Source organism: Melanotaenia boesemani, chromosome 11, assembly GCF_017639745.1.
Source record: "Melanotaenia boesemani isolate fMelBoe1 chromosome 11, fMelBoe1.pri, whole genome shotgun sequence".
NCBI classification, from domain to species: Eukaryota; Metazoa; Chordata; class Actinopteri; order Atheriniformes; family Melanotaeniidae; genus Melanotaenia; species Melanotaenia boesemani.
Window position 1 is genome coordinate 32,270,220 of NC_055692.1, and position 10,337 is coordinate 32,280,556.

The 10,337-nt window shown below is 37.4% G+C and overlaps 1 protein-coding gene across 1 annotated transcript; it reads right to left on the reverse strand.

The window, feature by feature from the left end:
* Positions 1-1,102: 1,102 nt before the first annotated feature.
* On the reverse strand, positions 1,103-9,730 carry zgc:64051 (leukocyte surface antigen CD53). Its single transcript, XM_041999643.1, has 8 exons — positions 9,533-9,730; positions 8,695-8,779; positions 7,222-7,410; positions 4,517-4,591; positions 4,333-4,437; positions 4,154-4,255; positions 3,982-4,065; positions 1,103-2,032 (listed from the first exon to the last, which is right to left on the reverse strand). The coding sequence occupies exons 2-8, from the start codon at positions 8,755-8,757 to the stop codon at positions 1,961-1,963; spliced, it is 690 nt and encodes a 229-aa protein (XP_041855577.1). The 5' UTR covers positions 8,758-8,779; positions 9,533-9,730; the 3' UTR covers positions 1,103-1,960.
* Positions 9,731-10,337: the final 607 nt, after the last annotated feature.

A 10,337-nucleotide genomic window follows, 5' to 3' on the forward strand; every position in this document is an offset into this window, starting at 1 on the left:
AACACAGTGGTTTTTTTTTTTGTTTGTTTCTGTGGTTTTTCCCCAGTTTTTTGTTCACCAAACCAATAACAAAGTTTGCACATTGTATAATTTTTTCATTACTGTTACTGGATCCAAACCAGTACATGTTACTGATGTAACGGCCTTTTTTGTCAACCTCTTCAGCTGCTTTCATTCTCTCGTGTCTCCGTTCAGTTTCCAGTCCACTGGCAGGTCTTTTAATTATTTTCCCCTGTTACCGTTTCTTAGGTTTTCTTGGTAGTCAGAAACCAGCTTAGGATTAAATGACCTCTGCAGATTGATAAACCGAGATCAATATAAGTTAAATTATAATCTGATTTTGAGGTGGTTTTATCGCCCAGCCCTACGCTTTTGTTCCTTAAAGCTTTCGCGTCATTGCCGGGCACGCTCTTTTGTAAGAACGTTCCTTATGGCACGGTACTGTCTGCTCTCCCCAAAAAGACTCCCCTCCTGATACTGTCTGCTGCAGGGCTTTTGTTATGCCATTTTTTTAAACATCCTGAGCACAAACTTAGTTATTAAACTTTTTTAAGCAACATGTTCTGAATGATTCACTACAGAAGCACATGTGGATAGCAACACTTAGAAACTGTAAAGGTAATTTATGTGGTAGGCGGAGTGTTAAAACACGAGCCTGTTCAGTCGTGTTTAAGTGTTTCTTCAGCATTTATACAGGCTAAGGCTGGAGAGTGAAATGTCTTTCAAACTAGCGGCTTTTTAACCTTTCAGCAAAGAGCAACAGCAGTTGGTTGATTTTAATAAACAAAGTTTTCAACAAGACGAGGAGTGCTTTACAACGCCAGAGCAGGTTGCAGTGTGCTTTTTAATTTCCCTTCTCAGAAAGATTGATTCGGGCTCAGCTTGGCGTAGTGTGGGGTCTCCCAAAGACAACTGTGTTCATGTTTCTAAAGGACGAGGGAACAAGTGCCACAGCTCCAGGAAAACCCTGATCACACGGACCTGAACAGCTTCACGACACATGCAAGACACTGTGCTGCGTCTGGAGACTTACAGGGGCACCACGGGGAGAAAACCAAACTTACACAGCTGTTTGTTTCACAGAAAAAGCAGAAGCGAGAGCTGTATGAGAGTAGTTTATTCTTTTCATATCTGTAGGTGAATTGCAATACTTTTGTCAATAGTTTCTGTGGTGGCAGGGTGTTCAGTTTGCAATAAATGATATATTCTGCTGTGTACAGTTACATTTTTTAATTACAAAAATTGTATTTGTTGCTATCTTTTGTGTGATGGTTTCAAAAAGAACAAAATTTTAAGTGTAAAGGAAATCTTAGTATTTTTTTAGCTTTTTTTTTTTTTTTTTTGGTCTTAAAATATTGATGCAGGATTTGTTCTTGAGATAAATAAATTCATCTGTGTTACGTAATGTGTTGTGTGGTGTTTGCATCAGCCCGAACTATATTAACACGGACTAGCTGAATGTGAAATTTAAACGATGATGACGTCAGGGCCTTCTTCAGAAAATGGTGTTGGGAGGAAGTGGTTGTCGGCTCCACCACAGATCAGTAAACTCAGTGACGGGAAATGTAGCTCTGACAACACGTGGCACACAGTCAATTCTTTAAAAATACTTCAAAGTCCATTTTGATATGATTTCAAACCACTAAGATGTACATACATTAAAGAAATTTTTCTGAAATATATAAAGAGACGCTTAGCAGCAAGCAATTAAAATACAAAACAGTTAATTTCCTGCAGCTCAGACTGAAGCTCGGTCTTACTTCTAACAGGCGGGAAGGTGTTAGATCATCTTTTCTAAGTGTGTGGAGCATTTACAGAGCAGAAAAACTAAGTGATTTACTAAAATGTTAGAAAACAAACAAAAAAAAAAGTTATATTCAAGCATCTTTATAAGGCGTCTCTTCCATTTTTTCCAGTAAGAACAGCAACGTCCAGTTGAAAGATGTATTTGAGCAAATGTTTATAACTTGTAACCCAGTCCAGATCTGCTGATGTGGCAGAAGAGTGTCATGGCGAAACACATTCCCAGGACCTAAAAGGAAAGGACACAAAAGTCATTTCTACATATATAAAAGTATAAAAGTTTTTTTTTTTTTTAAATTACCACACTTTAAACCAAGAGGAATTTGGGAGAAAAAAATCAACTATAGTTTTATTCTAAAAATGTAACCTGAACAAAAAACACAAGTTCCTTGTTTTTGTTAAACGCATCATGTGTTTGTCAGATATCTTAGCAATTTATGTATATTTTATAAAAAGAAGACCTGGGCCTCGGGTCAGTGTCAGTTCAACCACACAAAATGTAACTTCAGGGATTTTTAAGTGTTTTTTTTACGTGCAACCAGAGGAAGTCATGTAACAAGACAGGAGGCAGGAGCTCCATGGAAGGAAGTGAAACAAGAAAAGATGTAATTATTGAAGATTTAATGGAATATAAACATTTTAAAACCCAGAATCACTGTGAAACTTTAGCCCGAACTATTTAATAATTTAAGGGGCTTTCAAAGCTACCAATAAAATAGTTTTATTAATGAGATCTACTAGACTGGAAGCTGTTACGTCCACGACTTTTCACTCCATAAGAATACAGTTTGGAGCAAGTTTTAAAAGAAGTGTACGTTACTGGAGGCATGTTTTACAGGTCTAACCCTAAGCTGTGAAACAAAGAAACACCACCTTTCAAAGTGTGATCAGCCTCCATTGCTGGACAACTTTAAGCCGCCAACTCATTTCTTGTTCCCTGAAAAAGGCCTTTCTGTATCATTCTGAAATGTTTTTCAGTTTTGGGTGACCTTTTTCTTTTTACTAATACCAGCAGCACAACTGGTCAGAAACACCCACATTTCTTTCTTATTTATGTTGAAGCAGTTCAAGTCCAACAACAGTACAAAGGTAAGTGGTGAACAGTCAGAGGTAAAAAAAAAAAAGAAAAAAAAAGCAATGATATAAAAATGTCTTTAAAAAAAATCAAATACAGTTCTAAGTTTGAACACACTTTACCATTAATTCCAATGGGTTATTGTGTCCAAACTTTTGACTGGTAGTGTGTGTATGTGTGTGTGTATATATATATATATATATATATATATATATATATATATATATATAAAGAGAGAAAGAGTCAAACATGGACATGGTGAAGTCAACATGTTAACTGCTTTAAACCTGCATTCTATAAAGTGGCCAGCAGGGGGCTGAAGAAGTCAGATTCTGAAGGAATCTATTGAAATCAACTAGTCTTTAATGCAACAAGATGATCATGTAAATTATAATTTTTTTTTTTTAATAATGCCCCAGGACCTGAGTAAAATAACAAAATTAACTCCTTGTTAACCAGGAGCCCACAGACAAGCAGCTGATGCCATGTTAGCTGCAGAAAAGTCACAATTTTCTGGGCAGTAAAGGACAAAGCATTAGGCTCAACATCAGAACAAATACAGCAACTGTGTCTGAAACCAGGGTTTACTGTGAACTACTCCACGTTTATGTGTGATGATAAAATGCATATTTGAATGGACGACATGCATTCAGTTTTGCTTACAATCAAAAGAAAATGTGACATTTTGTAAAACTCTTGTTTGGGTCTGTAACAACTTTGGAGGGAGAAATCTGTTTACTGCAGCCAAATGTCCCAGTGTGTTTGTTCTCTGGCAATTTGCTAATTTAATCAACTTAATCTGAGATAGTTTGCTAAAAATGGGAACATCTTCATGTTGGTATGAGGATGAAGGCTTACAAACAGGCATTTGCTTTAAGAACCTTAAAAAAAGTGTTTGAAAATTCCCAGTTGTGCTTTTTCAGTGTAATAACTGCACTGACCATGTAAACATGTCAGATCAGCCACTGTCACACAATGCTCCTCCTTTGTGTTTGTTAGTGTACAACTAATAAGAAGAGGGTACATTATATTTGTAGTACAATGTCTCTTTTTAAAGATTCACTTTCTGCAACAATATTTCAGAAACTTCACCACCAGCTTACCTCGATTACACAGAGAACAATCACACCAATCCCAGTGGTCAGGAAATTTTTCTCAAACCAGATATTCAGCTTCGCCAAACAACCCTGTAAATACAGCGTACACATGAGCATGACCTCTGATCTCTGCAGGAAGACAAGTGTCTGTCTTAGAAGGTGCATTTATTAAGCCTACCACTGATTTGTATTTTGGGCCTCCTTGACAGTCATCCTTGCAGCAAGATTTAGGCACTGGAGTCCCCCAGTCTGTGGAATTATAGATTCCGCAGCAATCAAACTGGAAAAAAAAAATTACCTTTTCATCCCATTTTTTAACCACTGTATGCTTAATGTTTCAGCTCTGACAGCTCTTACCGTATCCTGAACCATATCCCAGTCAGTCAGAGATGTTGAATTTCCCCTCTGCTTTTTCGCTTTGTCCAGTCCGTCGTTGAGATCTTTTTTCACCCACTCACCAAGCTAAACAGTGAGGTGAGATTAGTCGATTATCTTGTTTTCTTTATTAACTAAGGATGCACTGAGTATGGATAAACTTTACCTCATTCTCATACACGAGCAGCAGGCATGCTGCAGTCAGCTCCACCAGCATCAGAACGAAAAGGACCATGAAAAACTGTCAACAGAGTACATAATTCTTAGAAAATCTTACGGTTTTGAAAGAGAACTGTTTGATATTCACACTTTACTTTTGTCTGCTTCCTAATACTAAAATAAAACCGACCACTTGTTGAGTACTGGGAATTTTTCGACATAACTAAAAAGGGTTTGAAAGGCGAGAAGTCAAATGACCACAGCCCGACACAGTTGTTAGAACCAATGTGGCCAGTTTACGGCACTTTGCCCTGTTTCATCTTTTGGTTTGGGGTTTGTATTTATACTTTTGGTTAATGCTCTTCAGTATCATAAAAACTTAAAACACAAAAAGTTTGGTGGAGTATTTCCTTGGTCTAACAATGCTTCTTGCCAATAAATCTTATACCATTGGTTTATTTCCCTTTTTAAAGGAGCCAAATTTGTAAGGAAAATGGGGTTGTGAGTTGAGCAGCAGAGGTCAGTATATGGGTTACAGCTCTGAAATCTTCTCTGCCAAAGCCGAACAGCTGATTCTGCTATTGACAGAAAACCTCCAGAATCTGGGAGTGGAGACGATGGAGTGGCCTGCCTGCAGTCCTGACCTCAGCGCCACTAATCACGTGGGCTTGTGCTGCTGTTGGTGCCAGAGTGACCAACACAACCACACTGGCTGATCTCTGGCTGAAGAATGGAACGCCATCCCACATATACGTGTGGCCAAACTGGTGACCAGCATGAAGGTTTCGTCTGTTCTGACTGTGTATGGTTTTTCCACATGATACTGAGATCGCTGTTTGGTTAATTGTGAAATTGTTTTGTTTCCTCAAAATGTAACCATCCAATCCAATAAATAACACAAAACAAGACTCTGTAACAAAAATAAGCTGTTTGCCTAATTATTCATTACTGCAACCCACCTACACAACTCTGCTGCTCATCCCACAAATTTACTCTCCTAAAAAATGTCTCTATTTAAAATTAAAATAAACTTTCCAACAGATTTATTGCCAAGAAGCAGTCTTACAACAAATAAATAATCCACCAAACACTAATTTTCTAACGTTTGTGCTGAATTTTAGTTAGCATTAGCTTGTCCATGCCAAGCTAACTTTAGCTTACTTAACACAACAGCTAAAAAGGAAATCACCAAAACACATAATTTCTTATTAAGTTAAAGAAGGATTATAAAATCGTGCCACTAAATCTTCAGCTATGCATGCTTTATGAAAATAAAACGTGAAAAACCTGTGATAATAGGAAGTCCAACACCAGTTTAATGATGAAAAAGAGAAGTTAAAAACAACTAAAACTCTGTAATGAAATTGTGTCATAAGACATTTTATCTGAATTTGTGTCACAGAAAAGCCAGGGTGAAAGTACACACACAGAATCACAAAGGCTAATGTTAGCTTGTTTAAGCTTTTGTACAGCTGCTACACAGGCTTAATGTTAAAATACATTAATTTGATTGAGGTATTTTCAACCCTTTTAAATAACTAGAATGTCTTGTTTTAGAAAACCTCCTGTCTTGCAGAACTGCAGCCATCTTGCTGTTCTTTACTGAGTGATGGCTATTAAAGATGGCTGGAAAGATCAGAGCACAGTGTTACACTGAACTTTACCTAAATAGGTGGTAAGCATGTTTTTCTTTTAGTGAAGCAATTTTAATCTTTGACCAGCTAATTCTGATTATTCTTGAATATTTGGTATAGTTTGTATTAAGTTTGATGAATGTCCCTCAAGATGTACACATAACACATTTATGGGAGAATGAGACTGAATCTCGCCTCGACCTGTTGCCAAGGCCAGAGACCATTAGAATCACCTGAAGGCAGTTTAATCAGTAGAATATTCTCTCATGCAAACACCAACTCAAACTGTTGACACAAGTTTTTTTTTTTTTTTTTTTTTTTTTTTGTCAGAAAAGCAGCAGTTTTATCATATTTGTTCTTCACACTGGGACCTCTCGTTGTAGTGCCACATAAACGGTAATTTTCTAGTGCAAAGAGGCCTTATTACAACATGTCAGGCATCCAGCTACACCCACATCCAGAGCTGGTTAGTGGTGGGGTTTAGTGGACCTGCCCTTTTAAGGTAACATAAACAGCTTGGATGAGTGGAACTCGATAATCATGCAGGACACAGAAAGAGGCCACTCAGTTTAATGTTTTTGGTCAGTTAAGTAGATCAGACAGTATGACTCCAAGCTGCAAATAACCAGTTGATCTATAAATGAATGCTATTTGTCATTGCAAATAAGTTGAGCTCACTGCAAAGTTATCAAAATATAGAAAGTTGTTTTTTTGTCAGCAAGTGATGACATGGTGGTGAAAATAACTCGGGTACAGAAACAAAAGAAAATATTTATACCTTTTCTAAGAAACTCAATCATTTGAATACATGTAGTAAAAATACTGCACAACAAATAAGTATAAGAAATGAAGAAGTAAAATTCTCACAAATGAGACAGAAAAAATTAATAATATAAAGCTGTAAAAAATATTTTTTTCATTGTCTTGTCATTATTCTCAGGTTTGAACATATTTATGGGGTCTCAGTTCTGTAAGTTGACCATGAGGAAACCTAAACCTAAACCTAAACCTAAACCTGTACAAGCAATGCACTGCAGTTGCAACCATGCAGGGTTTGTTGTGTGTTTTCATGTGTTACCGTCAGGAGGAGACAGCGGTTCTCTTTCAGAGCTCCCAGGAAGCCCAGGAAGGACACACAGGTGATGACGATGCCGCTGATCAGAAGCAGTTTGGGTATGTTTATGCTGGACAGGCTGGGTGTGAGAGCAGTCAAGTTGAAGTTTATTATCATGTACACACCGAAGCTCAGAACCGCCACGCCACACATCTGTCAGGAGACATGACACATTCACCTTACACAGAACAGCAAGCAGTAATAGATGCCGTTCACAAAGCTCACACCAAGAAGGAATATGTCATCTTCTTTTCCTGTTTACCACTGAGGCAAACTTGGTCATTCTAATGTTTGGATGCATAGAATTATATAATATGTAAAATATGTAGTTATTCTTTAGTGGGTAGTAGTGGACTGGACATCTGTACTAAAATCTATCCAATGTAGTTCTGCTTTACTTGTCAGTTTAACTTTGTAAAGATAATGTCCACATGTTTTAATTTAGTTGTATCAAGGTTTACAGCTGCATCATTCCTTCATATTCATGTTCATCCTGAGTGTTTTTTAGGCAAGCCTTAAACTTTTTTCATTTGTGCTCTGTGCCATCTTCACTTATTCTTCACCAGTGCTAATTTTTACACTAATAATTACACATCATAACAAATCTCTATTTACTATGACTCCTAAAGAATTGAAACAGACCTTCTAGTTGCAGAGATACACTCATTTTATTATGTGTATGACCATAAGCTTTCCTCTGACCATGAGCAGAGAAATAAAAAATAGGCCCTGAGGTCGGCTTTAACCCTTTTCTAAGCTGTACAAAGGAAAGATGCGTCCTTTATTATAATTTTCATTAATCTATCCATTCATTATCTTAACTTCTTAGTCCATTACGTGTCGCAGGTAAGCTGGAGCCTATCCCAGCATTTTAGCAGATGAGAGGCAGGTACACCATGGACAGGTCACCAGTCCATCGCAGGGCCAACACAGATATGGCCAAACAACCAATTGAAACACACTCCCACTCCCAGGGAGAATTTAGAATAACCAATTAAACTAACATGCTTGTCTTTGGATGGTGGGAGGAAGCCGGAGAACCCGGAGAGGACCTACGCATACACGGGGAGAACATGCAAACTCCACACAGAAAGGCCCCCAGGTTCAAACCTCCCCCCAGCTGAGATTCGAACCGGCGACCTTCTTGCCTTCTGTGAGGCTGCGGTGCTAACCACCACAACATCATGCAGCCTGCCTTCTATAATAATTTGCATTATTTAAATTCATTTAAAAATTTGGAATAAAATCTGAATATTTTAATCGGTACAACCATCACTCAGGCGGACAGAAACAGGATTTAGGTGTTATTAACACAGCAGTGTTTATGTTTTATCTATCAAATGATCATTTCTACGTTCTTCCTGCTGTAGTTGTCTGAGGCGCTGCTTGTAACATAGTAACTCTGAATGTGATGCTGGATGATTGAGTCATACGTACAAAACAAAGGAAGTTGGCGAAACACATTGTGTACTTCAAACACTTGAGGCAACCTTGAGCCATCGTGTCACACTGCCGACCAAACCTGTACAAGAGACAGATAAACATGTTCGTTTTATCTCTTAATACAACCAGATGAATTTACACTAAATCCGATTTAATTACTTATATTATTTACTTATCATCTGTGAGTTAGTGTCTGACTGAACATCGTGGTCAAAGAGGAGAAAGGATGAGACCGACACTTTTTACTTCCTGTGTTTTCTTTAGCTTTTTGGTTTTCTTTTTATTAAATATACAAATAAATAAATAAATATATATATATATATATATGTGTGTGTTTATATATATTGTTTGTCAATCACATCACAGGGGGTTTGGATAATGTGGAAATACCACAAGTTCCCAAAAATAACCAACAAATGCTTCTAGTTAAAATCCATCATAAAAGAATAAAAATCATCAGATTTTTAAATCTGATCATTTAAAAATCCATATTCCCTTCAGGGGATTAAAATCTCAATTGATTTTTAAATTGTTACAATTATCTATCATTTTCAAGCTGCTTCTAAACACATTTTCAGCTACTTTTAAGCTGTTTAGTTCAGTTTAGTTCAGTCTGTCCTTTGACACATTTGACCTGTTTAGTTAAATAAGTAAGGGTTCTAAACTAAAAAACAAATCCTTTTTTTATTTCATCCTTTTTTCTGTTTACAAGTTAACACCTGATCACATCATAACATCAGTAAACACAGTCCTCACAACATTACTATTACATCTCTCATAAATATTAACAACCTACTCGATACAAACCTGAGAAGTGTAGATCAGATCTTACCCTTTCAGAAGAATTAGAATCCACTTGTCTGCGTTTTTCAGGCTTGTGTTACGTGAAGTTTTTGCAGTTCACACTTCCCCCTTCTCATTGTGCTATAGACCCGAGCAAAATGGCTCACGGGGCTTTCGGCACCCCTTCTTACTTCCTCTTTTGAAACAGTTAACGACATGGAAAACGTCTGTGACTGAGAAGCTGCAGCTGAGGGCAGCAAATGGCAAAAGAGGGAAGTCATGAGTCTGTGACACAATATTTAAATTTAGACAAGATGTTCACTTTAAAAAAAATCCCCCCACCCTCTTCGACAGGCAGCTACATGTCTGTGTCAGTTTTGAGATACGCATCATTGTTACTCAAAACAAAGTGCTTGAATATTAAATATCAAACAAGTAAACCAGCAGGCTGTTAGAGGTTTACTTTATAATTAAAAGTCTCTCTTTAATACTGTAGGAGTTCTTGTTTAGATGCAGAGCAGGTGAATTGTCACATGCATGTGTAGTGAGCACTGTGAGGGATGGAGGAGGAGGTGTGATGCTTTGTGGGGGCTTTCATGGTAACACTGTTGATATATTATGGGATATCTTGTCACCTTCTCGCCAAGCAGGATGTAGCTCTGAGGGCATGCAGAGATACACCTCTGAAGGTCCAAATATAACCCAACAAAACAAGGTGTGGTGGTTTACTGAAAGAATTAAAATATGTCTTCTTGATGGTCTTAACTTAGTGTGTGAATTATTTGTTCATTTAAGTATTGAATCTTTTTCCTCTAGTTCATTGTTTGGGCTCTGTCTTCATCATCTCTCATGAT